This window comes from Saccopteryx leptura, chromosome 7 (assembly GCF_036850995.1).
Source record: "Saccopteryx leptura isolate mSacLep1 chromosome 7, mSacLep1_pri_phased_curated, whole genome shotgun sequence".
NCBI classification, from domain to species: domain Eukaryota; kingdom Metazoa; phylum Chordata; class Mammalia; order Chiroptera; family Emballonuridae; genus Saccopteryx; species Saccopteryx leptura.
In genome coordinates this window covers 118,983,490-119,010,386 of record NC_089509.1, presented here as the reverse complement: position 1 = coordinate 119,010,386, position 26,897 = coordinate 118,983,490, and the positions used below count along the sequence as shown (strand labels likewise).

At 58.8% G+C, this 26,897-nt stretch overlaps 2 protein-coding genes across 3 annotated transcripts in view; both read left to right on the top strand.

The window, feature by feature from the left end:
- Positions 1 to 18,661, top strand: part of PER2 (period circadian regulator 2) — a 48,151-nt gene extending 29,490 nt beyond the window's left edge. The window contains exons 11-23 of the mRNA XM_066345575.1: positions 395 to 548; positions 751 to 856; positions 2,849 to 2,974; positions 3,415 to 3,499; positions 5,031 to 5,184; positions 5,272 to 5,396; positions 6,130 to 6,294; positions 7,212 to 7,466; positions 9,962 to 10,818; positions 12,435 to 12,621; positions 14,138 to 14,330; positions 15,212 to 15,362; positions 16,262 to 18,661. Of these exons, the coding sequence (XP_066201672.1) occupies positions 395 to 548; positions 751 to 856; positions 2,849 to 2,974; positions 3,415 to 3,499; positions 5,031 to 5,184; positions 5,272 to 5,396; positions 6,130 to 6,294; positions 7,212 to 7,466; positions 9,962 to 10,818; positions 12,435 to 12,621; positions 14,138 to 14,330; positions 15,212 to 15,362; positions 16,262 to 16,411 (2,708 nt within the window). The 3' untranslated portion in view covers positions 16,412 to 18,661. The remainder of the gene's footprint in view (positions 1 to 394; positions 549 to 750; positions 857 to 2,848; positions 2,975 to 3,414; positions 3,500 to 5,030; positions 5,185 to 5,271; positions 5,397 to 6,129; positions 6,295 to 7,211; positions 7,467 to 9,961; positions 10,819 to 12,434; positions 12,622 to 14,137; positions 14,331 to 15,211; positions 15,363 to 16,261) is intronic.
- A 5,034-nt stretch (positions 18,662 to 23,695) lies between these two features.
- On the top strand, positions 23,696 to 25,869 carry HES6 (hes family bHLH transcription factor 6). 2 transcript variants are annotated; one of them, XM_066345160.1, is made up of 4 exons: positions 23,696 to 23,861; positions 23,936 to 24,022; positions 24,151 to 24,232; positions 24,482 to 25,869. In XM_066345160.1, exons 1-4 carry the CDS (start codon positions 23,781 to 23,783, stop codon positions 24,904 to 24,906), a joined length of 675 nt encoding a protein of 224 aa, XP_066201257.1. In that variant the 5' UTR covers positions 23,696 to 23,780; the 3' UTR covers positions 24,907 to 25,869. The 2 variants fall into 2 exon arrangements, with proteins under 2 accessions (XP_066201257.1, XP_066201258.1); XM_066345161.1 differs by having other exon boundaries at positions 24,151 to 24,192; positions 24,482 to 24,753.
- Positions 25,870 to 26,897: the final 1,028 nt, after the last annotated feature.

The window sequence follows — 26,897 nt, the reverse complement described above, 5'->3', positions numbered from 1 at the left end:
CTTCTACTCCTGCCCTCCCTGGCAGGTGGAGGAGGGGGCACAGATTCCACTGTGATGGGGGAGGTAGTGACCAGGCCGGGTGGTCACCCAGCCCAGGGCTTACAGACACAGGTGACCCCTGGGGAAGCTGGCAGACAGGTGCGTCCTGAAATATACTGACGCTGCCGGAAACAACCTTTGTTGCCACTGAGAGCAGAATGGGGGCTGAGCCAGAGCAGGGGCTGGCCACTGTCAGGTTCACGTGCTGCCGATGCCATGCTCCGCCGTCTTTCCTCTTCCCACGAGCCTCCCTGCTCGCCCCTGAACGCTGTCTTCTCTCCCAGTCGTGCAGGCTGGTGGGCAGCCTTTCCCACGAGCCTCCCTGCTCGCCCCTGAACGCTGTCTTCTCTCCCAGTCGTGCAGGCCGGTGGGCAGCCCTTCGACTACTCGCCCCTTCGGTTCCGCACACAGAACGGAGAGTACATCACGCTGGACACCAGCTGGTCCAGCTTCATCAACCCCTGGAGCAGGAAGATCTCCTTCATCATAGGGCGACACAGAGTTCGAGTGTGAGTGCTTCCATCCAGGGCTCGGGGCCCTAGGGAGTGGGGGCCTGCCCCAGGTGGGAGGGACCTCATTCCAGCAGAGCTGGGAGGGCGAGGAGGGAGGTGAGGAACCGGCAGGTGGCAGCCCAGGGGGCTGCAGGGAAGAAGCAGGCCCCTGCATGGTGTGCAGTGCAGCCCCAACTAACAGACCGTGGAAATCACGCAGGGGCCCTTTGAACGAGGACGTGTTTGCTCAGCCGGGCACAGAGGAGGCGGCCCAGCACCCCGGCATACAGGAACTCACCGAGCAGATCCACCGGCTGCTCATGCAGGTAGGCGCCCCCCTGCACGGTAGCCCCCACCGCATAGGCCGCCTGAGGGCTGTCCTGAACCCAGGGGTCCCATCCTTTTGTGGTCTCACTCCCCTGCACCCCGCCCCACTGGCACCCTGGTGCCTGTTCTCTCCCCACCACGTGGACAGGTGGGGGAAAGGCGGGCACATCTGTAGCTTGTCCAGTTTGGAGCAGACCCAGCCGTACACTTTTGGGGGGTCTGCCTCTGACCTGCAGCCCTGGGCTGGTGGCTAAAGGACGTACCAGACCCCTGCTCCCCAAGTCGTCCCCCACCTCCTGAGCACTGACCCCACGCCCGACCTCCCCCATATGGACGGTGGGGGGGCACACCAACGCAGGATGCCACCCTGGCAACAAGAAGGACTTGAGAACACCTGTCCCCTGTCCTCAGGGCCTAGCGCTTAAGAAGAACAAGTGCAAGCACAGTGACCCCTGGCTGGGCAGCTTTCTGCTTCCTGGTCAGCAGACTGTGGTGCATTGAGTTTAATTTCTAAAACTTCCCCAGAGAACCAAGATTGGCCCACCCCCATGTGAGCAGAGGGGGCAGTTGAATAAAGTCCCTCTTAGCAGTCTCCCCAGGGACGGGGACCCAGGTACTGCAGGTGGAGGCTGAGAGCCCACCACAGCCTGACCCTGGGTTCCAACCCAGTGCCTCACCCTCGCCAGCATCCCTGGGCCGGTCACGGCCACTCTGGGAACCCGGCTTTGAGAGCACAGGCCCACACGCCAGCCCTGTCCTCTGCCCAGCCCTGTGCCTGAGCCCCCTGTGTGCTCTCCCCCCGGCCCCGGGCCTGAGCCTCCTGTGTGCTCTCCCCCCAGCCCTGTACCTGAGCCCCCTGTGTGCTCTCCCCCCGGCCCTGTACCTGAGCCTCCTGTGTGCTCTCCCCCCGGCCCCGTACCTGAGCCCCCTGTGTGCTCTCCCCCCGGCCCCGTACCTGAGCCCCCTGTGTGCTCTCCCCCCGGCCCCGTACCTGAGCCTCCTGTGTGCTCTCCCCCCGGCCCCGTACCTGAGCCTCCTGTGTGCTCTCCCCCCGGCCCCGTACCTGAGCCTCCTGTGTGCTCTCCCCCCGGCCCCGTACCTGAGCCTCCTGTGTGCTCTCCCCCCGGCCCCGGGCCTGAGCCTCCTGTGTGCTCTCCCCCCGGCCCTGTACCTGAGCCCCCTGTGTGCTCTCCCCCCAGCCCTGTACCTGAGCCCCCTGTGTGCTCTCCCCCCAGCCCCGTACCTGAGCCCCCTGTGTGCTCTCCCCCCAGCCCCGTACCTGAGCCCCCTGTGTGCTCTCCCCCCAGCCCCGTACCTGAGCCCCCTGTGTGCTCTCCCCCCGGCCCCGTACCTGAGCCCCCTGTGTGCTCTCCCCCCAGCCCCGTACCTGAGCCCCCTGTGTGCTCTCCCCCCAGCCCCGTACCTGAGCCTCCTGTGTGCTCTCCCCCCAGCCCCGTACCTGAGCCCCCTGTGTGCTCTCCCCCCGGCCCCGTACCTGAGCCTCCTGTGTGCTCTCCCCCCAGCCCTGTGCCTGAGCCCCCTGTGTGCTCTCCCCCCAGCCCCGTACCTGAGCCTCCTGTGTGCTCTCCCCCCAGCCCCGTGCCTGAGCCTCCTGTGTGCTCTCCCCCCAGCCCCGTACCTGAGCCTCCTGTGTGCTCTCCCCCCGGCCCCGTACCTGAGCCCCCTGTGTGCTCTCCCCCCGGCCCCGTACCTGAGCCTCCTGTGTGCTCTCCCCCCGGCCCCGTACCTGAGCCTCCTGTGTCCTCTCCCCCCGGCCCCGTACCTGAGCCTCCTGTGTGCTCTCCCCCCGGCCCCGTACCTGAGCCTCCTGTGTGCTCTCCCCCCGGCCCCGTACCTGAGCCTCCTGTGTCCTCTCCCCCCGGCCCCGTACCTGAGCCTCCTGTGTGCTCTCCCCCCGGCCCCGTACCTGAGCCTCCTGTGTCCTCTCCCCCCGGCCCCGGGCCTGAGCCTCCTGTGTGCTCTCTCCCCAGCCCGTCCCCCACAGTGGCTCCAGCGGCTACGGGAGCTTGGGCAGCAATGGGTCCCACGAACACCTCATGAGCCAGACCTCCTCCAGCGACAGCAATGGCCACGAAGACGCCCACCGGAGAAGAGCCGTAGGTCCCTCTCTGTCCCCTCCCGAGCCTGGTGCATGCGGGAGTCACAGAGCACGCGAAAGACCCCTTGCCGGTCCATCCGGGCTGCCTGCTGCTCCCTAAACTCCGTTCTGGGCGGGGAGGGGGGCTCACTTCACAACCTCTTCAGAGTCGCAGCAGCTGAAACTGTGGTTAAGGGTTTGGATGACAAGTTGTTTTACGGGCAAACCAAGCAAAAGGAGAGGTTTAGCTGCAGGACGGAAGAAAACGTCACCTGCCACTCGGCTTGTTTTTTCACTATTCTTCCGTCGTGGCGTCCCTTGTCACTGGCTCTCCCGCCAGTGTCATTCGGAACCTCTCCTGGTGGGGGTTCCCCGGGCTGATCTACCCCCTCGTGGGGAGGCTCAGGGACCAGCCGGCCTCTGGTGCTGAGTAATGTGCTCCTTTTCTTTCTCTTCAAGGAAATTTCTAAAAATGGGAATAAGGTCAAAACTAAAAATCGTTATTCTGATGAATCTGGAGAACAGAAGAGAAAGTCTGCTGCAGGTAAGAGTATTCACAGTTTCCTAGGTAGAGCTGTCGTGCAGCAGTTTCCTGGCTGTCACCTGAGCTGCGGGTGGCGGGGAACCTAAACGTGGGTGGTCCCCTGCGCTGTCCTGTCTGTGCAGGGCCTGGGCTCCTCCAGCACGTAGGCCCGCCCCGCTCTGCGGGCTCTGGCACCCTGCAGGCCCCGCTCAGCGGAGTGGCATGGGCCACGGGCTTCACCTCACGTGAGCGCACGCACACGCTCACACACGCACACGCTCACACAAGGACGCTGCCCAGCTGTCCTGCAAACACACAGATCAGACCCTGTCTGGAGTGGAAAGTGCCAGCTTTGCTCCGGGGCCATCACCTCACGGGGGTCCCACAGGTGCGGGGAGGGATGGGCCGTCAGCCTACCTCCACTGCAGCCTGCTCCCACCTGACCACGTCCCCGCCTCATGGCCTCGTGTGGGGCCCCTGCTCAGGCGTGTGCAGGCACGCACACGTGTGCACTTGGGCTCTGCCCCTGCTGGGCTCCCACTCAGCCTTTGTGCTTGGGCTGTGCCTCCTCCAGGAAGCCTTCTGTGGAGAACCTTGAGGCCAGAGCTCACCTCTGCCGGGATTCTGGATTTGGGGATACGTACACTTCTGCCTTTGTGCTGGGTGTTGGGGACACACTAATGAGGGGACATGGCTCTGCCCTTGAGGCCCCCAGGGCACAGCGTGCAGTGGACATGGGAGGGCAAGAGCAGAAGTGGCCACAGCAGGGTGCTGGAGGCTGTTGTAATTGTTATCACCACTGAGGTCTGGTCATGTTTAAAAAGACGGACCCCCCTGTCCCCTGGTGGAGGCAGGGAATATCGATTGACTTTGGGGGTCAAGTACCAGAGATCTTATTGGCCCCCAAAGTGTCAGGAGTTCAAGTAAGAACTGGCCTCCCCCATTGCTGAGTCCCTGACCCTGGGGACAGCCCTGGGCTGGTCATCAGCATCCCCCAGGCTTCCTCCTTGGATGGCTCCGTGGCCCCCAGCCAACAGGGCTGCCGGGTATCGGGCTGACACTGGTTCTGGGTTTGTGACTCATGGTCAGCACCCCCAGCCTTGTCTTTAGGTAGAAATATATAGAGTGGCCTGACCAGGCGGTGGCGCAGTGGATAGAGCGTCCGACTGGGATGCTGGGGACCCAGGTTTGAGACTCTGAGGTCGCCAGCTTGAGCGCGGGCTCATCTGGTTTGAGCAAAAGCCCACCAGCTTGGACCCAAGGTCACTGGCTTGAGCAAGGGGTTACGCGGTCTGCGAAGGCCTGCGGTCAAGGCACATGTGAGAGGGCAATCAATGAGCAACTAAGGTGTTGCAACACGCAATGAAAAACTGACAATTGATCCTTCTCATCTCTCTCCATTCCTGTCTGTCTGTCCCTGTCTGTCCCTCTCTCTGACTCACTCTCTATCTCTGTAAAAAAAAAAAAAAAAAAAAAAAAAGAAAGAAATATATAGAATGTACTCTTTGGGGAAAACAAGTATTAACTGAAAGCAATTCTGCTGTTCTTTCAGAAACGCACAGTTCTGCTCAGATGACAGCCGTCCAGGCCGCAGAGGACAGCTCAGGAGCCAGTCCGCCCAAGGCCGCCTTTCCAGAGGAGCTGGCCAGCAAGAACCACCTGGCCGGCTCCTACCAGCAGATCAGCTGCCTGGACAGTGTCCTCAGGTGCGGCATCCCCCAGCCCCACCCCGCTCAGGGGTCACCAGTGTCTGGCGGGCCTGTCCCAGGAAGCTGTCTGTGACCTCCCTTCAGGTACCTGGAGAGCTGCAGCGAGGCCACCACCCTGAAGAGGAAGTGTGAGTTCCCCGTGAGTGCCCCCACGCACAGGGCCAGCGACAAGAGAAAGGCCACGGGCAGCCCCAGGCCGCCTGCTGCAGGTATGGCGCCTGGGCTGATGAAGTGTGAGAACTTACACAGCTTCCCCTCCGTGAGGTCAGGCTCCCTGGAAGGCCTGGAGGCCCCTCCTCCCCTCCCTATACTGAGTGCTCAGTGGCTTCAGGGACACAGAATATGGGTGTAGGCTCTTTTAAAAATGACCAAAGTACTTAAGTGTCAGCAGTCTCCTTGTGAGCTGGAAGTCAAGGTGGTTCTGGACTCTGAGGACGCAGAGGGCCTCTCAGCTGTCCTTCTAGGCAGGCCCTGTTTCCATGGTGTCTGCATATTAACTCGGGTCAGGTTATTTCAGGTTAAACCTTGGGCTGCTCAAATACCATACGTGTCCCTGGCGGTCATTACTAGGATCAGAAATCGGGTATCCGTGATTGGGTGGTCACGTGGTGATGGGACAGTCTGTGCCCTGTCCCAGGGAGAGCCAGATGCCTGCTTGGGCAGCCCCTCCTCACAGGCCTTCTAGGGGCTGGGCTCCCAGCAGAGGCCCCTGGCCAGAGCCCCTTGAGCTGCCCGGCTGCCTGCCCCACCCAGAGGACCCAGGATGTGAGTCGAATTGTTCCCATTCCAACTCCCTGTTCTCGACGTTTCCGCATAAACCTAACCCCTGAGGACAGCTTGTCAGGTGCCAGGGTGTGTGCAGTCACCGGGGTGTGGACCCGGCGAGAGAGTCGCGTTTCTTATCCAGACGGTTTGTGTCTTCTTCCGTGTTCTCTTACAAAGCGGCGGTGCTGCCCTCCAGGGTGAACAGGCACGCGGACGTGGGCGCACACCTGACCTCGCTGGCGCTGCCGGGCAAGGCGGAGAGCGTGGTGTCGATAACCAGCCAGTGCAGCTACAGCAGCACCATCGTGCACGTGGGCGACAAGAAGCCGCAGCCCGAGCTCGGTATGCTGTGGGCTCTTGGGCGGAGTTGGGAGCGATCCGATTGTGACAGTAACAATGAGAAGTTGTGACTGTCGTCTTAAATTGTTCTATAAGTGGATGCAAGTGCAGCAGAACCCGACCACCGCCAGCGAAAGTGTCCCGGGTCCCGGCATCCCGAAGCGGGTGGGGCGGGGCGGGGGGGGGGGGGGGCAGCTGCCTGGTCCCCGCTGCGCTCTGGCGCCGCCTGCTGGCAGTCACCTGCTCAGGCGCCAATGCGACGGGCCGGGCGGTGCGGAGCCCCCCAGACCTGAGCAGGGATCCCGGGCACCTCCCTGGTTGGGGGGAAAGAACCCTGCGGCTTGGATCGTCCTCCCTGCCAGGGCCCCCGCGTCCCTGTCTAAGGGCGGGAAGGAGCCAATACCGGTCGGAACAGCAGCACAGCCATGGGCAGCGTCTTCCCCTTGTTCTCTGGAACACCCCTGAGAAAACTCTGAGTTGGCTTTGCCTGGAAGAGGGGGTAATGAGGGAAAACACAGATCAGAGTTAGTGTCCAGGTGCCCTTCCAGGACGGCCCTCGGCCCCTTCCTGTCTGTACCCCCAGTTGCACGTGGTCACTGCGCTCACGGCCGCTGGGCCTGAACGCAGTGGGAGGGCAGCGTTAGTCTGTTGTGCTCTAAAAGCTGATACAGCCAGGGAGGGTATTCCCCATCACAGGCAGAAACCCGGGTACTCCGGACATCAGCAGGGCCCCGGGGAATGGTTCTCTGTCATTGCTGCTTGCCTCTCATTGTGAACTTGCGCAGAAGGCTATACAAATAAGCGCAGACTTCACCCCCACGTGGGGGGTATCGTGCAGCATCTCACATGTCCGTGGTCCCAGGGTGGGGCTTGCTGCACAGGGGCGCTTGCCAATGAGAGGTCTGCATTTTCTCTTACAGAGATGGTGGAAGACCCTGCGAGTGGGCCCGAGTCCCTGGACTGCCTGGTGGGCACTGCCCTGCCCTGCGGCCTCGGCCCGGAGCAGGAGCCCTTCAGGAAGCGGGGCCTCACCAAAGAGGTGCTGGCCGCCCACACCCAGAAGGAGGAGCAGAGCTTCCTGCTCAGGTTCAAGGAGACCAGGAAGCTCCACGTTCTCCAGTCTCGCTGCCATTACTACTTACAAGACAGGTCCAAGGGGCAGTCGAGTGAGAGAGGTAGGCGGCGATACCAGAGTTCAGGTGGATTTAAAAAAACGACAACGAAAACTCTATTCTTAACAGCACTGAGTTCAGTGCAGGTTTCCAAATGTGAAATGTCCCCAGCGTAGGACGCCTGAGGTTGTAAGACAGCCACTGGGACGTGACTGGTGATGCTGTCAGTTTCCATGGACCACCTTCAAGGATGTCATTTTGTGTTTCCCCCGGGAACAGGGCTTTAAATGATGGTGACATTCACAGGTGAGCCCTGTGGAATGCAGGGCGGGGCAGTGACAACGCCTGGGTGACTATGAGGGGCAGGGGACCCCAGCCCACCTGCCCATGCAGACGGGCTCTCGGGAAACCAGGCAGGCCACAGCCAACTTACCCCAAAAAGAAGGAACAGGGTACTGCTGATGGGGCGTTTGCTGTTGGCTCCTGAGGAAGGAGGGAGCCCAGGCTGACACCAGAAGGTAGACCCTCCTGGCTGGGCTAACTTGGGGCTGGGCTACAGCCTCCAAAGCCAGAGCTCGTGCGTGCATGAAGCTGCCCTTCAGGCCGCATCACCAGGTGGGTGAAGGGCAAGGGATGAGAGAGAGCAGACGAGATTCTTCACCCCTTTTCTGGTCCAGAGCATGGCTCCTGACCCCGGCCGCCTCCCCAGGGCCCACGGACCCAGGTCAGAGCCAGGGAGCCTGGGAGAGACACAGCATGGGCCCCAGCTCGCCTGGTTCAGGGCAGACACAGTGAAGTGAGCGTCCACCAAGTGAGGGAGGTCAACGCCCTCCAGAAAGACCATGTCTTCTCCTTTTTGTCTTCCCCAGACTCAGGGTTACTGCCAGGCTTTTGGGAACTCCTGGGAAATTACAGAAAGGTGTCCTCCCCCAACCGGGCTGACTCATGGACCTGGCTTGGTACAGCGTTCCATCAGCTTGTCCCCGGCCCAGCAGTTTGTCACAGATTGCATAGCTGTGCACAGCGCCTGCCCAGACCCTGATGTGGACCCAGGAGCTGTGCTGTGGCCACTGGTCCCACCAAGGGACAGATTTCTTGCAGCAGGAACACCCACCAGGCAGTCTGAACCACAGTTTGCCTCTGGCTGGCCCCTTACTTTAGCATGCAGCAAAGGGGAGGAGCTGCCTCCCTTGGCACAGGCGACAGGTGTCTCTACACAGCTGGGCAAGACCCCCAGGTCACCCTCCGTGCTGGGAGAGGAGGGGCTGAGTTTCCGGGCCCTTCCCCATGGCCCGCCCACCCAGGCTTGGCAGGACCCTCCCCCCAGCCCATACTGCTCCAGTGTTGGCCCTGCCCGGGGAAGGCTTGGGGACATGCCCAGAGTTTCCTGTTACCAGTTGAGGCTCTCCAGGCCCCTAAGGAAGACTTCCTCGGCCGCCTGTCCCTGGAGAGCAGGACTCTGGCTCTGAGGGGGGTGCGCCCTCCCTCCCTGATTTGTGCTCCAGCAGAATCGCAAGCTTCCTCTGACGGGTGACACAGGAAGTGTCTCTTTTTAAGAACCAGTCAGCTCAGATGACATCAGGTTACACAAGCCAATATTGGGGAACATTATAGAATTGCCAGATTTGTAATTTTTTTTTTAACAAATAAGACCTTTTTTTTCTTTTTAAGTTAAGTGAGAGCAGGGATGGCAGAGAGACAGACTCCTGCAAGTGCCCCGACTGGGATCCACCTGGCAAGTTTCCTATGGGGCGGTGCTGTGCCTATCTGGGGTTATTGCTCCATTGCTCGGCAACCGTTCTATTTTTAGTGCTTGAGGCCATGGGGCCCATCCTCAGCACCAGGGGCCAACTCCCAACTCACTTGAGCCAATCAAGCCATGGCTGCAAGAGGGGAAGAGAGAGGGAGGAGGGGGGGGGTGGAGAAGCAGATGAGCGCTTCTGTGTGCTCTGACCAGCATTTGAACCCAGGACATCCACACACTGGGCCAGCGCTCTACCACTGAGCCAACCAGCCAGGGCCAATTAAGACCTTTATATAGCACTTATCACCACTGCTATTTCGTGAAAGAAAGGGTATTTTAATACCAGAAGAAAATAAATGTGATCTTACAATTAAGAATGGTCCTTTAAGTTGATTGAATCTAGTTTTATAAAAGTTGAACATTTTGGTCTGATTTTCCTCACTGCACTAAAAACCAGGGAAAATATATAGTGTACCAGTGGTCCCCAGGCTGACATGTAGGGACATGGGATTGAGGAACTAGGAGGTGCCTTCAAGTTATTTTTTTAATTGATTTAAGAGAGAGAAAGGAAGGGAAGAGAAAGAGAAACATCAATTTATTGTTCCACTTATTTATGCATTCACTAGTTGAGTCTTGTGTGTGCCCTGACTGAGGTTCGAACCCATAACCTTGGCATATCAGGGTGATGCTCTACCCAACTGAGCTACCCGACCACGGCTTAAGTGTCTGAGATTTTACAACTCTCTGAGAACTGATGTAACAGGAGTCATGTAAAATTACATGTTCAGCTGTGGCTGTTCTTCCATTATCGCAGCCGTTCCGGGACTAAGAAACACCTCTGGGATAGAGTTGTCTTGGAAAAAAACTGGGAAGAACAGAAAACTGAAGTCCAAACGGCCCAAGCCGCAAGACTCATCCGGCAGCACTGGGTCGGGGGGCCCAGCGCCGCACCGGCTTCCGCTGCTGGGCCTCAACGCCACAGCCTGGTCACCGTCGGACACGTCCCAGTCCAGCTGCCCCGCGGTGCCCTTCCCCACCCCAGTGCCAGCGTACTCCCTGCCCGTGCTCCCGGCCCCAGGAATCGTGCCAGCTCCAGGGACTATGGCGGCAGCACCGCTGGAGCCTCACCCCAGCCTCATGATGCCCACCGTGCCCATGGGCGCCCAGCACGAGTTTGCGCTCCAGCCCCCGCCATTCGCTGCCCCACTGGCCCCAGTCATGGCCTTGGTGGTACCCAGCTACCCCTTCCCGCCGGTGACCCCGGGCCTGGCCCCAGCCTTCTTCCCCAGCCCAGTGCTGCCCGCCTCACAGCCCGTGTTCCCGGGTCGGACCTCACCCCCCAAGCCAGCGTGCACTTGTCCTCGGGCAGAGCGTGGGCCGCCAGCGTCCCGTGTGGCCACCCCAGCCACCCTGCCGTCGGCTACCGGGCCTTCGGGCCAGGCCTCCCCACCGCTGTTCCAGTCCCGCGGCAGCTCGCCCTTGCAGCTCAACCTGCTGCAGCTGGAGGAGGCCCCCGAGGGCAGCGCCACGGTCGCAGGGACTGCCGGGAGAGGGGGCGCAGCGCTGGACTGCAAGCCCGGCCCAGCCTGGGACTGGTCGCCCAAGGCCCCGCCCACCGTCACGGCCTCCCTCCGCTCCCTTTCTGTGGCGGCCGGCCCTGCAGCCCCCACGGTAGGTCCTCATCTTGGACTCAGGTGTTCTGTGCCCCTGACGGTTCCAGCAGGCATTTCACTGACATACCGTATTTCCCCATGGATAAGACGCACCTTAACTTTGGGGCTCAAAGTTTGGAAAAAAATGTATTACATAAAGTTATTAAATTCAAGTTTTATCATAAAATTCATACAACTTCTCATCACTGTCTAAATTCCCATCCATTGTCTTGTCCTCGTCTGTGTCTGATGACGAATCAGTCTTCAACTATGAGCGCAAAAGCAAGCACAAAAAAGCAGGAAATGTGCCTGACCAGGCGGTGGCGCAGTGGGTGGAGCGTTGGCCTGGGATGCGGAGGACCCAGGTTCGAGACCCCGAGGTCGCCAGCTTGAGCCCAAGGTCTTTGGCTTGAGCAGGGGATTACTTGATCTGCTGAAGGCCCACGGTCAAGGCACATATGAGAAAGCAATCAATGAACAACTAAGGTGTCACAACAAAAAATTGATGATTGATGCTTCTCATCTCCGTGTCTGTCTGTCCCTCTCTCTGACTCTCTCTGTCTCTGTAAAAAAAAAAAAAGGCAGGAAATGCAAGTAAAAAAATCTACAACCTCTGTATAAGACGCACTCAGTTTTTAGACCCCAAGTTTTTCAAAATAATCTTATACATGGGGAAATACGGTAAATGTGCTGGAAATTAATGTTTTCTAGAAAATGGCCCTATCAGAGTGGACTGGGGGGTGGGGGCGTTATTGTCGGGATCTGAACAAAAGAAGATTATCTGATGGCTCATGCAGGGTCCAAATGACCCAGGAGACGTTGTGACTTGTCATGGGCCTTGACATACTGAAGCGAGAACTGAGGACAGCACACCTGGTGATGGGGACAGAGGTTCTCACCTGGTGGGGGGCAGATGGGGCTCTGGAACCGGAGCCAGCCGTCCCCCTGCATCCACAGGGCCACTGGCGTGGCCTTTGACTCCACTGGTGACATTCTAGTGTCCCGTGGGCTTTGTGTGCTGACCAGCTCCGTTGTGCAGTGGTCTGAGCTGTGGCAGTGCGACCCGTAGGCGCGCCGTGGAGGGTGTGGGTGCAGCCTCGCTGCCCATACTCCCAGGACGAACAGGGGGACCCAGTGAGCACAGACCAGCCTCCCTGTGGGGCCGCCGCCCACCCCGCTCCGGTTTCTGAGGTCCAGCCTACAGTCCCAGTTCCAAGGGTCAGAGGGTCAGGGCACGCCCAGGGCTGCCCCCACTTGGGAGTACAGGAGCAGGAAGCCAGAGCCCCACCACTGAGGAGCAGCCTTGGGGTACGGGCGGCATCTTCCCGCCACCATGTCTGCTGTGGTGGAGGAACAGCCATAAGGCTTTTACCCAAAGATCCAAGAACCGCTGTCTCCCATGGGACTCTCCCAAAGCCCAGGGGGAGGACGTGGCACTTGTGGGCCAGCACTGCGATTCTCGCTCAGTCCCGGTACCCACGGGTCTGTTTCTCTCACTCGGGAAGGAAGGGCCTCAGGATGAACGTGCTCCCTTTGTCCTTGGGTGACCTTGTGACCTGGGGCAGAGGGTTGCTCTGCAGTCCCGCCCCCAGCTCGGGGAGCTGTGTCCTGACCATCTTCTCCCTATTCCTAAAGCGCGATGAGCCCTCAGACACCCAGAACAGTGATGCTTTCTCCACGTCCAGCGACCTGCTCGACCTCCTACTGCGTGAGGACCTCTGCTCAGCTGAGGGGTCGGCCCTGTCTGGAAGTGGGGCGTCTGCCACCTCCGACTCCCTGGGCTCCAGCTCGCTGGGCTGCGATGCGTCTCGAAGTGGGGCAGGTACAGCAGTGGCCCCTGCGTCCTGGGGAGGGGGGCGTGGACAGGTACAGCAGTGGCCCCTGCGTCCTGGGGAGGGGGGCGTGGACAGGTACAGCAGTGGCCCCTGCGTCCTGGGGAGGGGGGCGTGGACAGGTACAGCAGTGGCCCCTGTGTCCTGGGGAGGGGGGCGTGGACAGGTACAGCAGTGGCCCCTGCGTCCTGGGGAGGGGGGCGTGGACAGGTACAGCAGTGGCCCCTGCGTCCTGGGGAGGGGGGCGTGGACAGGTACAGCAGTGGCCCCTGCGTCCTGAGGGGAGGGTGTGGACAGGTACAGCAGTGGCCCCTGCGTCCTGGGGAGGGGGGCGTGGACAGGTACAGCAGTGGCCCCTGCGTCCTGGGGAGGGGGTCGTGGACAGGTACAGCAGTGGCCCCTGCGTCCTGGGGGGGGGGGCGTGGACAGGTACAGCAGTGGCCCCTGCGTCCTGGGGAGGGGGGCGTGGACAGGTACAGCAGTGGCCCCTGTGTCCTGGGGAGGGGGGCGTGGACAGGTACAGCAGTGGCCCCTGTGTCCTGGGGAGGGGGGCGTGGACAGGTACAGCAGTGGCCCCTGCGTCCTGGGGAGGGGGGCGTGTTCAGGCTGCAGGTTTCTGGAGCATTTAGAAGATTCTCCCATGAGATACCAGGCATCCTCCACTTCTCCTGCCCTGCGGGGACCTAGCTGCACCAGTGCCCCGGGCCACGTGTGCTCAGGGCCCAGCACCAGGTGCAGACTGGGCGCAGCGGCTGTCCGGCCGGTGCTCAGAGCCCACAGCAGTTCAGACAGGCAGGAAGGTGCTCTGCCCAGGCGGCAGGCCCGGCCCAGTCAGAACCCTCGCCCTCACCTGCTCACTTCCATGGCGGGGTCACAGCATGTCTCATACCCCACTGGCCCTTGTTGGGCCTTCCCTACGGCTCCCAGATGTGCCAGGAGGGCTGGTCAGGGTTCAGGAGCTCCCTGGGTCGGTTCCCCTCAGGTGAAGCTGACGTATGGATCAGGGGCTTTACCCACTATATTGCTAGTGTGTGATCTGGACCCGCTTTAACGGGACGTGCAGCCTCCCCACACACCGAGAGACCCCGCTACCCTGCAGCGAGCTTTCTCTTCTCTCCCTTGGCTGGCCTCGCCCCCTCTGGGAGGCTCGCTGGGACGCACTTGGGCCAGCTGCCTCCCGCTTACGAAGCTAGAACGGGCTTCTTGGTGGCCTGGTGTGGCAGAGAGGTGCTGAGCCCTGGGAAAGGGAGCGTGATTTTTAAGACAGGCTCCACCTGAGCGGCTCAGGCTTCCCCAAGAGAGTCACCTCTATGGTACTAGCTGGTATCCCCTTTTAATTATCCAAGTAACCCGAGAATTGGTAAGAGAAGGGACAGCCCACCGACACAGGTGCATGTTACCAAGGGAGACTGGCGTCCTCCTGACCTGGCATGCATCTACAAGCCCGCTCTGCACGGTTGACCATGGCATGAGTGGTCTGACCCACCGCTTTTTGTGTGTTTAAAGGCAGTAGCAACACGAGCCACACCAGCAAATACTTCGGAAGCATCGACTCTTTGGAGAATAATCACAAAGCAAAAGCGAAGGCGGACGTGGAAGAGAATGAGCGCTTCATCAAGTATGTCCTGCAGGACCCCGTCTGGCTGCTGATGGCCGACACGGACGACAGTGTCATGATGACATACCAGATGCCTTCCCGGTAACCACCGCGCGGCCTTTTCCTAGGGACATGGGGGGGGGGGTAGGTAAGGATTCCCCAAACAAGGCCACCATTGGGGCACTTCCTCCAAAAGCTGTCTCTCAGGGCCCCGTTGGGTACAGCAGGTAGAGAGGCAGGTCCCCCTGGGTGGCTCCCTGCCTGCTGCAGGCTCGGGCGAGATGGGCAGCAGGACCCCCAAGGTGTCCCACTTGACATTTACGAAGCTTTTGTGCCAGCTTCATCTCTTGCTCAGTTGCTCAGTAACCTGGGGGGTAAATGGGTGTCTGTGTCTTAGAGATGCAGAAACCGAGGGTAGGTCAATGTAGGTGACCTGCCCCGTGGCCACCCGCTGCTCTGCGGTGAATCTGTGTCTGTGCCCCTGCTGTGACCCCTTGTCAGGCTGCTCCAAGGACATTCATGGTCCCTGCCCCTGCCGAGTTCCCTCATGGGGCAGTGGGGAGGAAGGGAGGGAGGACAGGCCCCCGGGGCAGGGGGGACCAGGGCCCCAGCTCCAGAGCTGCCTCCAGCCGGCACGGACAGGCAGCAAGGGGGAAGGTATTCTACCTACTGCCTTCCGGTCGGAACCTTCCAGACTCATCACCCTGTGCAGAACCCAGCGTCCGCTGACACCCAGCTCCCGGGTATAATCTAAAGTAAAAATAAAATCGTGATTTGGATCGTCATTTTAATAGGAAAACCACAGATCATTTACTAGGGATGTTAAGCTACCTTAAATGGGGTAATCTGTTTTAAATGAAAAGGAAATTTGATTGAAGAAAATCATCTAAAATTCCTTTATTAACACTGGAAAGAAAAATGGCATGTGTTCTTTAAGAAAAAGACAAACACTACAACATTCTAAAGCCCCCCTGTCTGTGCAGAGATGTGGCCGCGGTGCTGGAGCAGGACCGGGAGCGGCTGCGGAGGCTGCGGAGGCTGCAGCCCCGGTTCAGCGCAGCGCAGCTGCAGGAGCTGCAGGAGGTGCACCCGTGGGTGCGGGCGGGCGGCCTGCCCACCGCCCTCGACCTGGCGGTAAGCCGGCGGAGCGGTTTCTCCCTGAATAGCGCTGTGAAAGGGTGCGGCGGGGGTGCCCCGGGCCCTGCGGCCGCTGTTATGTGGGTGCAGAACTCCCACACCTCCAGTTCACTGGGAAAGAGACCGGACCTGCCGCTCAGCCGGTCCAGAGGGCTCTGTCCAGGGGCTGGCGGCCTGTCTGCTCCCGGCCGTGTGCTCACTGACAGTTGAGCTATTTTTTCTTTGAATCCTATTTTCTATTAAAAACAAAGCAAAAAAAAAAAAAAAAAGAAATCTGTCATAAATCCTCAGCGTCCACATAGACTGTTCAGTGACGGAAGGAACACTAGTTTTCCTCTCTTCACGCTGTGCTTCTCCAGCTGCCCCTCAGTCCCTGTTCTTTCCGGAGAGTTCCAAAGACCCGCCTGGACCCCAGCCCCTGTCCCCCTCTCCCCTGAGGCCCACCCCCTGGAAGCTGCCCCTGTCCTGTCTCAGTGTCCTCTGCCATTTCTGTACCCGCACTCCTCCTGGACCTCCCTCCCTGGGTACAGGGTCGGTCTCCCATTTTACAGCTGAGAAAACAGAGGTTAGGTAACAGCTCCAGGTTCTGCAGCTGGGAATGGAGCCTGAGCCCACACCACGCTGCCTCTCTGATCAGGGCCCAGACTCTCCCGGCCTTGGGGGCGTTGGGAGCCTTGGGGGCGTTGGGGTGGGGGCCCTGGGGGCAGGGCTGGCCCCTTCCTGGGACAGGCTGGGCTCCCACAGCTGAGCAGCACCCTCAGGGGCTGCTGGTCCTGCTCCTGCAGCCCCCTAACTGCTGACACCCAGCCACGACCACCCATACTCACTCAGGCTGAACTGCATTTTTGTAAGGAAGATCTCACTTTTGTTATTAATTTTGTCTTTTTTGTCTTAAGGAATGTGTTTACTGTGAAAACAAGGGAAAAGACAACTTTTGTATACCATATGAGGAAGACAGCCCTCCTCTGGGACTCAGTGAAGCCACACACACCAAAGAAAAGGAAAACGGACCCCCCCTGAGCCAGGAAAGCGAAGGGCATAGGTAACTGCCCGCCCACCCGCAGCAGAGATGGACATTAAATGGTGGTGAAGAGGCCAGAACCCCACCTTTGTTTCTAACGAAATGGACAGATACACTTGTATTGTTTTTTTGTTTGTTTATTTGTTTGTTTTAGAGAAAAACAACATAGTTGGAGGGTGGGAAGTGTTTGGGAAGAAATACATTTTTATATTTAAAATGTAAATATGGACTTTGGGGGACGGGAAAGAGATTTCGCTGTGATATAACATAAAGACGAAATTCCCCCTTCTCAGTGTCAGGGAGGTTGCCCGGTGCTGAGCTGGGGGGGGCACCAGGCTGGAACCAGGAGGGCCCCCCCTTCGGGACTGTCCCAGGGTGGGTGTGTGCAGATCCGATCAGATTCCATTCTCTCCAGGCTGCTTTTTATCTAAATAATCATCTAGTCAAACTAGATGTTTTTAAAGCATACCAAGTGGAAATGACTGCCTTTTTGATTTTCCTTCAAAATTTTCCACATTGAATGGTGTGAAGCAAGAGGCAGCCCTGGCTTCAGGTGCTGTGGCGGCAGGCGTGTCCACCTGACGTCGCCTGCGTTTGCGGTGAACACAGTTGAAATGCCCGCTCCGGACAAAAGCCTAGTGGTTTGTGTGACCAGCTCTACCCAGACCCTCTGTGTGTCCTGCATCATTCTTGGCTCCTTTCCAGACCATGACCCAGAGGCGGATTTAATGGTGGGCGCACTGGGCACGCGCCCTAGGCCCCAACCTCTGAAGGGCCCCGCAAAACCCCAGCTTGACACTTTTTTCTAATGACACCAAGTTTGGTTTCATATGTGCACTTTTAACATTAAGAGTACATAATATTTTTTATTTATTTAAAAGTATAGTTAATATGTATTTTTATTTTTCCTGTCTCTTTTTTTTAAGGGGCGCAATATTTTCTTCCATGCCTGGGGCCTCGACCGACCTTAATCCGCCTCTGCCATGACCAGTATGTACAAAAAATGTGTAGTTGGTCGTGGCTCTATGGTGGCTTCCCTTTCCAAACCAGGCTCTGAGCGCTGCATTTGGGACCCATCTGTGTTCTTCACTTGACATGTCCCAGATGTTGGCTCTGGCCCTGGCCAGACGTAGTGAGCCTGTGGGGACAGGGCCTGTGTTGCCCGGGGTGCTGCGCGCTCACCTCTCCCTCCACACCCTGCGCTGGGACGTGGCCTCAGCCTCTTCATGAGTCTGCCTTCACCTGGCATGGCTTTCAGCCTTTGCAGTGCTGTCCCCCAGGGTCTTGGGCATTTGCAGGTCACGGGGACACTTGGAAAGAGTGAGGCCAGTCTGCCCAACTTTTTGCAGAATCTTATGTTGCATCATACATCCCAAAGATTGGGGAAAAGTTGTGTTGGTCCCTGGAGTTCAGAAGTTCCCTGCGATGAAACAGGTGACTTCACACTGCGTGGAGTCGCTAGAAACTGAGGAGGCGGGTCTCCCCTCGTCCTTTGATGGAGAAGTGGCTACTGAGGAGGCGGGTCTCCCCTCGTCCTTGGATGGAGAAGTGGCTACTGAGGAGGCGGGTCTCCCCTCGTCCTTGGATGGAGAAGTGGCTGCCGGAACAGTGAAGTGCTTTTCATCAGCTGGGTTTCACGGTAGAAACCATCCTGTTCCCGACTCTTAATATTCTTCTTTATAAACTCAAGCAGAAAACACTAATTTTTTTTTAATTGAAAAAGTAATCTGCCTTCAGGTACCCACGTTGAGGGTGTCGTCTGGTCCTGCATGTGGGAATTAAATGCTACAAACTGCTTCCTGCCTCTGAAGTCAGGTCGTGAAGGGATTCCGCGTGTTACCTGAACACAAACTGCCAAACCGTTGTGTCTACTGTTACGAATGTTTACCGTCAGCGTTATTTCCGTGTTCTGTGTGCACTTACTGAGCGTGACTGTAGCTTCAGCGTGCCGAGAAACTGACACTAGGAGCATTTTGTGCACTTGTTTACACGGTGCCGTGCACCGAGTCGTGTTTTTTTCAGATATGTGCTTACACGGGTGTCATGAAAACGTCTCAATTTTTAAACTGAGCCTTCTTTTTAATACGTTCCTAAAAAAGAGATGTAAATAAGCTCTCAGAGCCTGTGTGATGCCTTGTTAGCCTTTCCGGACAAGTGATCCGTTTGTGCGCAAACCCAGCTTTCTCCGCCCTGTGCAATACGTTTTTTGACTGCTTGTGTCTTTTTATGACTTCTGCCTTTTAGAAAATTGGTAAATAAAGTAAGTATATTTTTATTTTTACTTGTGTGTATTTTCTTTTTTCTCGTATGTATGTTTAATGTAACACAGGAAGAACTGAGTAGAGGTCAAAGATTATCAAGAGGTTTTTTTAAAAATAACTAGAAATTCTGCGTTGGGGACTCTTCTTCCACACAGGCCTCCTTCACCTTGTCCCCACACTGTGTGCTTCGCAAGGGCCCTTCCCGCCTGAGTGTGTCTGACACGCCCTATCTCCAGCCCCTGACCCGTGCACTTTCCAGGATATAAACATAACCCTGTGATGGAGTTCTCCCAGTCTCATTATTACTATTTAGTGAGAGGAGGGGAGGCAGAGACAGACTCCCGCATGCGCCCGACCGGGATCCACTTGGCATGCCCACCAGGGGGTGATGCTCTGTCCATCTGGGGCGTTGCTCTGTTGCAACTGGAGCCATTCTAGTGCCTGAGGCGGAGGCCATGGAGTCATCCTCAGAGCCCGGGGCCAATTTGCTCCAATTGAGCCTTGGCTGCAAGAGGAGAAAAGAGAGAGAGAAGCGAGAGGGGGAGGGGTGGAGAAGCAGATGGGCGCCTCTCCTGTGTGCCCTGGCCGGGACATCCACCCGCCAGGCCAACGCTCTACCACTGAGCCGCCTGGCCAGGGCCTCCCAGTCTTTTCACCTGTGGATAGGATGGGGTTGGGGTGCTCTGCTCGGCCCCTGAATCACTTCCCTGTGGGACCACAGCCACTTACCTGGTCCTCCTTGTCCCCACCCAGGGTTGTCTGTCCCGCCTGGGCTGGCTGCTTGGGCGCTGACCGCAGGGCTGACGACAGGGCCAAGAAGGCCTCCTGTCTCCCTCAGCCGGTGATGCAGGCAGCACAGCCCCATCGCCCCGCCCACCTGCCCAGGCCTTCCTTCCACAACAGTGAGGCCGTGCAGGGCCTGGTCCGGACGGCGGCGGACCACAGCGGACCACGGGGGTCAGAGTTGGGAGATGGATGCACCCTGGACCCAGAGCCCAGCCTTGCAGGAGCCCCCTGCAGGGAAGGGCTGGCTCTGCCTCCTGGCCTGGCCGCCCAGCCTTGCAGGAGCCCCCTGCAGGGAAGGGCTGGCTCTGCCTCCTGGCCTGGCCGCCTGAATCCAAGTGGAGATGAGCCTGAGGAACAAAAGGCTTAGGAAGTCTGCCCAGTGAGCACAGAGGCCTCGGCCAACAGGCCTTCAGTGGCCAGATAGGGCCGTTTCCCTGAACTTCTGAGTGCCTTTGGAGACTCTTAATTGCATTTTTATTTACCATATAACCCCAAGTGCACACCACGACCCCCTATTTACAAACTAAAAGGAGCTTCTCAGAGCGCCCTGGGCCGATTGCCCACAAGGGGCCTAGACATCCACAGGCTGCCCGCTGCCTTTGTTCCCTGGGGATTTATGGCTTGCCACCCCGACCGCTATCTGGTCTCGCTGTGGCCGCCACCGCCCTGCCCGGCCTCTGTGGGCCTCTGTTCCCGGGTCTGAGGGGATCAAAGGGCCCAGATGCTCAGGAAGTCTGCGTTCGGGCAACCTTTGAAGGTGGGGTCAGTCCAAGGGACAAATGGCAGGAAATGGGTCCGCTCAGGGAGGCCATGTGAAGGAGGGAGTAAGGGCTTGGTGGCCCCAAGACGGAGTAGCCAGACTTCTGTAAGGAAAAGGCCAAGCCGGCTAACCAGTTGACCCACTAAGGGTGACTTCAAAGGTGAGACCTTGGGCAACCTCCAGTCTAATCCTTACGTTTATGGGTCATCCCCCTCCCCCCAGGGCCCTTGGTCACACTGAGGCATATCCCAACACTCAGTTTCTCCCTCCTTCAACTCTAGACAGCATTCCCCCATCTTCCCACCCCGTGGAAGACAAGGCCATCAGGTCCCCATCTTCCCACCCCGTGGAAGACAAGGCCATCAGGTCCCCATCTTCCCACCCCGTGGAAGACAAGGCCGTCAGGTCCCCATCTTCCCACCCCGTGGAAGACAAGGCCATCAGGTCCCCATCTTCCCACCCCGTGGAAGACAAGGCCATCAGGTCCCAGCCCCCCTCTCACTGCCTCCCTTCTCCTGACTCTTGTCACCTGTCCTTTGTTTTGACAGCTAACTTTATACCATGTCCTGTAACCATAATTAAGCTTCCCTTCTCTATAGATTGATTCTAAATGTTGAAACCCTATGAATAGAGTCGGGACTGCGCAAGAATTGGCTACTGAGCCAAAGAATATGCTACGACTACATTTCTCTTCTGGGGCTGCTGTTTGTTTTCCCTGGAGCTCCTTGCTGCATTTCTTTTTCTTTTCTTTTCTTTTTCTGTTTACACCACTTGCATTTATCATGTTCTCCTTTGACCCCCACACTCAATACCCCCATCCAATCAGGTGTTCTATTGATCTTTTCCCCTGAGGCCCCCCCCCAGGGCCCTGATCATCCTGTTCCCATATGAACTGTCTTTCACAGAAAACATTCTGTAACACGCGTCTGGTTTTGTTCAAATAATATAATGGCTAGTGAGAGGAGTATGGATCAGAGTATGAGAGATATTAGGGAGTTTATTTTTCTATATCTCAGTTTTTCTAGTGAAAACTTAACTGTAGTTTCTGGCGTGTGTGCACGTGTATATGCGTGCATGTGTATGTGTGTGCCCGTGTGTGTGCGTGCACGTGTATGTGCATGCATGTGTGCACTCATGTGCATGCATGAGTGGAAGGGCTGTGTCTCCTTCCCTAGGATGTCTAAATGGCAAAGAAGAATACAGTTACAGTGGATAAAGCGTCGACCTGGAAATGCTGAGGTCGCCGGTTCGAAACCCTGGGCTTGCCTGGTCAAGGCACATATGGGAGTTGATGCTTCCAGCTCCTCCCCACCTTCTCTCTCTGTCTCTCCTCTCTTTCTCCCTCTCTGTCTCTCTCTCCTCTCTAAAATTTAAAAAAAAAAAAAAAGTTAAAAAAAAAAAAAAGAATACAGTTACAGGCTAGCTTGGGGCCTACCCCCCACACACACACACATACACTGTCTGCACCCCCAGTAGGCCTGGGAGATGAAAGGGCTGTTGGGTTTCTGAGCAACCATGGAAGGGTGTTATGGAGAGAGCTGAGTTTACTGACTTTGTGGGGGAGACTGAGTACAACAGGGGTGATTAAAGTAAAGGAGTAGATTTGTACCTGGGTGAGCAGTGCTGGGCTGGTGAATTCTCAGGGGCCTGCTCACCCAGGGGACAACCAAGAGGCAGCTCAGAGACAGGTGAGAATGAGCAGATGAGGCTCCCAGGTTGTTACAGAAGTCAGCGAGGTGACTTTGGGAACTTTCAAAGGTTTCACTAAACTTGCCCTGTGGGTGGAGATCCCTTGGGTGGGGAGCCAGAAGTGAAAGAACTACCTGGCTGGGGGTGGGGTGGGGTGGGGGGGTAGTGTCTACCACCTAGTCCTACCAATCCACAGTCCCTAGAAGTTCCCTAACCCCAGTGCTCCTGCAAGACCAGGTAGACAGGGGGTCCTAGGGCGGACTGTACCCTTGACCAGGGATGGAGAAAAGCCATCCAGGAATGAAAGACAGCCGACCAGACCATGGCAACCCTAATCCTGAGCGATTAGTGGAGCACTGGGTAAGGGTGCAGGGTTACTGCGGCACAGGTGAGCTCCCACCAGGTAAAATGGATAGGGAAGCGGAGACCTGAACACTGAGGAAACAGCTATGGAAGAGGGAGGGGGCGAGGAGAGTTTCAGGCATAAGGCGATGGCCAGAAGGCGTCTTAGCACTCTGCTCTGCCTGGCGGGCGGGCGAGGACAAGGCTCGTAAGAGCAGGGGCCAGACCGGGGTCCCCCGGGGCGCTGCCCAAGGGCGCGGCTCCACTGCCCACACACCCCACCCGCCGGGGAGGCCGAGCAGGCAGATGGGCGGCCCGCGGTGGGGGTGGCGATCGTCTGGCGAACACAGGCGCGCCCGCCGCCCGCTGGAGGAACAAAGCCGGCAGAGACAAAAGAGCGGCCAACACCTGTCTCTCTTGGCGCGGCCGCCGCTTTTCTCCGCCGAAGCGGCTGCAGCTGCCAACTGTCACGGGCATCAAGTTACGGGGTCCAGACGGCGGCCTCTGCGAGCCTGGCAGGGCGGGAGGAGGGCTCGGGGGTAAAAGGAGCCGGAGGGGGACGCGGCGGGGGGACGGAGGGGGCCGGGGAAAGGCTGGCGGTGAGGGTGAGCCGGGGGGCGGGGCGGGGTGCCACCAGGGAAGGGTGGGCGTGGAGCTCAGGAGGTAAAGGGGGGGGGGGAGTAAAGGAGCGAAGGGCATTAGGGGGACACGGAGGCTCAGGGAGTGACAGGGATGATGACCAGGAAAGAACGGGCAGCTGTGGGGGGTGAGGGGAGGACGGAGGAGGACAGGCGGGGATGGGGACACCGATTCGGGAAGGAGGGCCTGGAGGACCAGCGGAGCCGGCGTGTCCGCAGCTCCGCCCCGCTGGGATCCTCGCGCAGGCGGAGGGAGGCCGAGGGGCGCAGTGTCCCGACACACAAGGCCACGGGCCACCTCCCATCCCCGTTGTCCCAGGGACCCCCACCTCCCCCGGGGCTCTGCAGCCACCCCAGTCAAGTCTGGAGATCGCGGGCTTGACAGGCCTCCCCCCACCCCCGCGACAGGACCCAGCGCGCCCACACACCGCGCTCCTCCGGGGAGGCGTCGGGCGCGCACACATGTAGCCGGACGGGCGGTTGGGTGGATGGGTGAGCTCCTGCTGGCACGTCCTGTGACCCGGGGGCGTGGCCCGGGCTATGGAGCGAAACAAGAGCACCCCAATCTGCAGCTCCCCGGGTCACTGCCCCCTAGGGTGCTAACCTGCGGGGGTCGCACAGAGGCCGAGCTGGGGTCCGCTCCAGCTGGTCACGCCCCGCCAGCTGCCGAGTGACCCCGGCGGCGGGGCTGGACAAAGCGCGCCGCTCCAATTGGCTGCGGTCCGCCTGCGGTCCGCGGGCTCCAGGAGAACGCGGCCAATCGGCGCATTGAGATGCAAATGAGGCGCTATAAAAGGGGCGGGGCCCGGTGCGGGCGGAAGACGCGAAGGAGTCGTCAGGTCGGCGGCGGACTGGACCCGGGCGCAGCGAGGGCCGCAGGGGCTGGGCGCGCTCGCGGCGCCGCGGGCGGTGCAGACCATGGCTCCGCCCCGGGCTTCTGGCCGCGACTGTCCCGGCCGGGAGAGTGAGGGCGGCTGGGAGGCGCGAGGGGACCGCAAGGTGCGGGCCGGGGCTGCGGGCGTGCGGGGGGCGGCGCGGCGCGGCGCCGGGGCTCAGTCTCCCGCTTCCCGCAGGCCCGGAAGCCCCTGGTGGAGAAGAAGCGGCGCGCGCGGATCAACGAGAGCCTGCAGGAGCTGCGGCTGTTGCTGGCCGGCGCCGAGGTGAGGCCGGCGGGCGGGCGGGCGGGCGGGCGCCGGGGCTGCCGGGGCTGCGGGGCGGGCGGGCGGGCCGGGGTCGCGGCGCCGCCCGGCCTCACCGCCCCTCCCCACCGGCGGCCTCGCCGGCGCAGGTGCAGGCCAAGCTGGAGAACGCCGAGGTGCTGGAGCTGACGGTGCGCCGCGTGCAGGGTGCGCTGCGGGGCCGGGCGCGCGGTGAGTGGCGGCGGGGCGTGCCGGCGGGGGTGCGGGGCGCCTTCCCCCTGCCCGCCCGCCCCTGCCCGGGACGGAAGACTTCTCCGTCGGGCGCTCCGGTGCTGTCGGCGGCGAGAGCTCACCCCGGAGCAGGGCGCGCCCTGTCCTCTTCTGGGTGAGCCCCGTCCCCGCGGGCCGGGTGGGTCGGGACACGGCAGTCCGGGCTCACCGGGCCGGGCGCGGCTCTCTCCCTCCCGTTCCCGGGCGCAGGGCGCGAGCAGCTGCAGGCGGAAGCCAGCGAGCGCTTCGCCGCCGGCTACATCCAGTGCATGCATGAGGTGCACACGTTCGTGTCCACGTGCCAGGCCATCGACGCCACCGTCGCCGCCGAGCTCCTGAATCACCTGCTTGAGTCCATGCCGCTACGCGAGGGCAGCAGCTTCCGAGATCTGCTCGGGGATGCTCTGGCAGGGGCCCCGGGAGCCCCTAGGCAAAGCAGCTGGCTCACAGGAGGGGCCCTGGGGTCCCCGCTACCTACCTCCCCAGCCCCTGTGGATGACCTGTGCTCCGACCTAGAGGAGGCCCCCGAGGTTGAACTGAGCCGTGCACCTGCTGAGGGGCCAGACTTGGTACCCGCGGCCCTGGACAGCCTGACTACTGCCCGCATAGCCCAGAGCATCTGGAGGCCTTGGTGACTAACGCCTGCCCAGGGCCTGCGGGGGTGGGCTCAGCCTTTCCACCTGTAGTCCCTTCTCCTTGGGGTCCAGATGTGGTGGGACAGGGTCCTGGATGTCTCCCAAGTTTGCCCATCCTCTTCTAGTGGGTGGCTTATAGGGCAGTTCCGGATGACCAGCCCAGTCAGGCCCCTAGCCCTTTCCTTTTATGGACCCCACCGCACCACCTCACTGGGTGGGTGGAGGGAGGGAGCTACAGGCACCAGAAAGAAAGTTGTAGAGCTAGGGCTCGCCAGCATTCACCAGTTCCAGCCTTCTCAGGCACTGTGTGGATCTGGGGGCAGAGGTCACCAGAATGGTGCTGACCTCTTGTTGGTGCAGGGCACTAGTGTGGGGGCAGAGGGACACTGGCACCCCTGGCCTGAGCAGGAACTTGAACTTGCCACTTCAGCGAGGACATAGGAGTGACAGGTGCAGAACTGCCCGTAGCTGCCAGAGAGAAGCAAGGCTTTCTGTATGTCTTGCATTTAGGACACTTGAGTTTGTGTATTAGGTTGCCATCGAATGTTCTGGTTCTATTAAATAAAGGATTTTGGAGAGTTAATTACCCTTCTGAAATGTTACTGGATGATATGGTGTCATTAATGTGTCAAATATATAAATACTGCGCTAAGCACGTTCCTGTATCTGACGCTCACTCTTTGTCAGCCCCGTGTGCTGTGTGAGGGCAGTGGAGATGGAGACTCCGTCTCACAGTGGACAGTGCTGCCCCATTCCTATTGCCGGGCAGTTCCAGGCGGGTTCCCGCTACAGGTCCTCAGGCCTGGCCTGCTGTCCCTGGGGTTGTGTGCAGCCTGGAGATGTATTTCATTGGCATGGGGTTTGTCTCCAGGGTAACCAAGTGATAGGGAAACAGCCTATCCTGGGACCATTCTCTGTTTCATGAGCTCCCAGAAATAAACGAATGCTGATGACTAATGGCTAGCCACATGGTTTGGAAGTTTCTTTCAAAAGCCTGTGTTAGGATCCATAATGTCAGTCTACATGTATTAGGATGTCACTTTTCTTGACTGAGAGCTTCAACTACTGCCAGTGACTTCACTGACCCATTTCATGGCTTGAAAGGAAAGCACTATGGCTGTAGGCAGCGTGCACTGGAGGGTCAGTGAGGCCCAGGAGATCAGAAACCTTGGGTGATGGGCAGCTGGGGTGTGGGGAGACCCCTCCTGGGCAGGCTCAGGGCCCACAGGTAGCATATGGTAAATTAACAGTGGTCACTGTCACTGCCACAGGTAGCCCAGCCCCTCACCTGCTTCAGGACCCCAGAGCAGCTGGTTCTCACTTTGGGTCGGCAGTGCTTAGGCCTGGGATGAGGTGTGACAATCCAGGATTGACACCTGAGTCTCCTCTCTAGTGTACCTCTGCATTCCCAAGCCCTCTTACAAAAGACCCCCAGCAGGTCCTGACCACCGAGGACCTGACACACGGCCTTCCCTGTGATTCAGCCCATGGCCTTAGCCATCAGACTTCCTGATGCAGCTTTAGCTCCTGGGGATGAGTTGGTGGGGTGGGGTGGGGTGGGGTGGAGTGGGGGAGGCAGGTCCATAAGACAGCTTGAGAGGATGGAAATATCATTCCTGGGATTGCCGTATTTCCCCAGGTATAAGATGCACTTTATTTGGGGGCCTGAAATTTGAAAAAGAATATTATATACATAAAGTTATTGAACTCAAGTTTTATTCATCGTAAAATTCATACAACTCTTCATCACTGTCCAAACTCCCATCCATTAGCTTGTCCTCATCTGTGTCTGATGACGAATGAATCCCTGTCTTCAACAACGAGCGCAAAAGCAAGCGTGAAAGAGCGGGAAATGCAAGTAAAAAAATCTGCCACTGTATAAGACACACCCAGTTTTTAGACTCCAAAGTTTTTGGGGAAAGGTGCATCTTACACATAGGAAAATATGGATAATTTTTATTAAGAATTAAAAAAAATATTGATTGATTTTT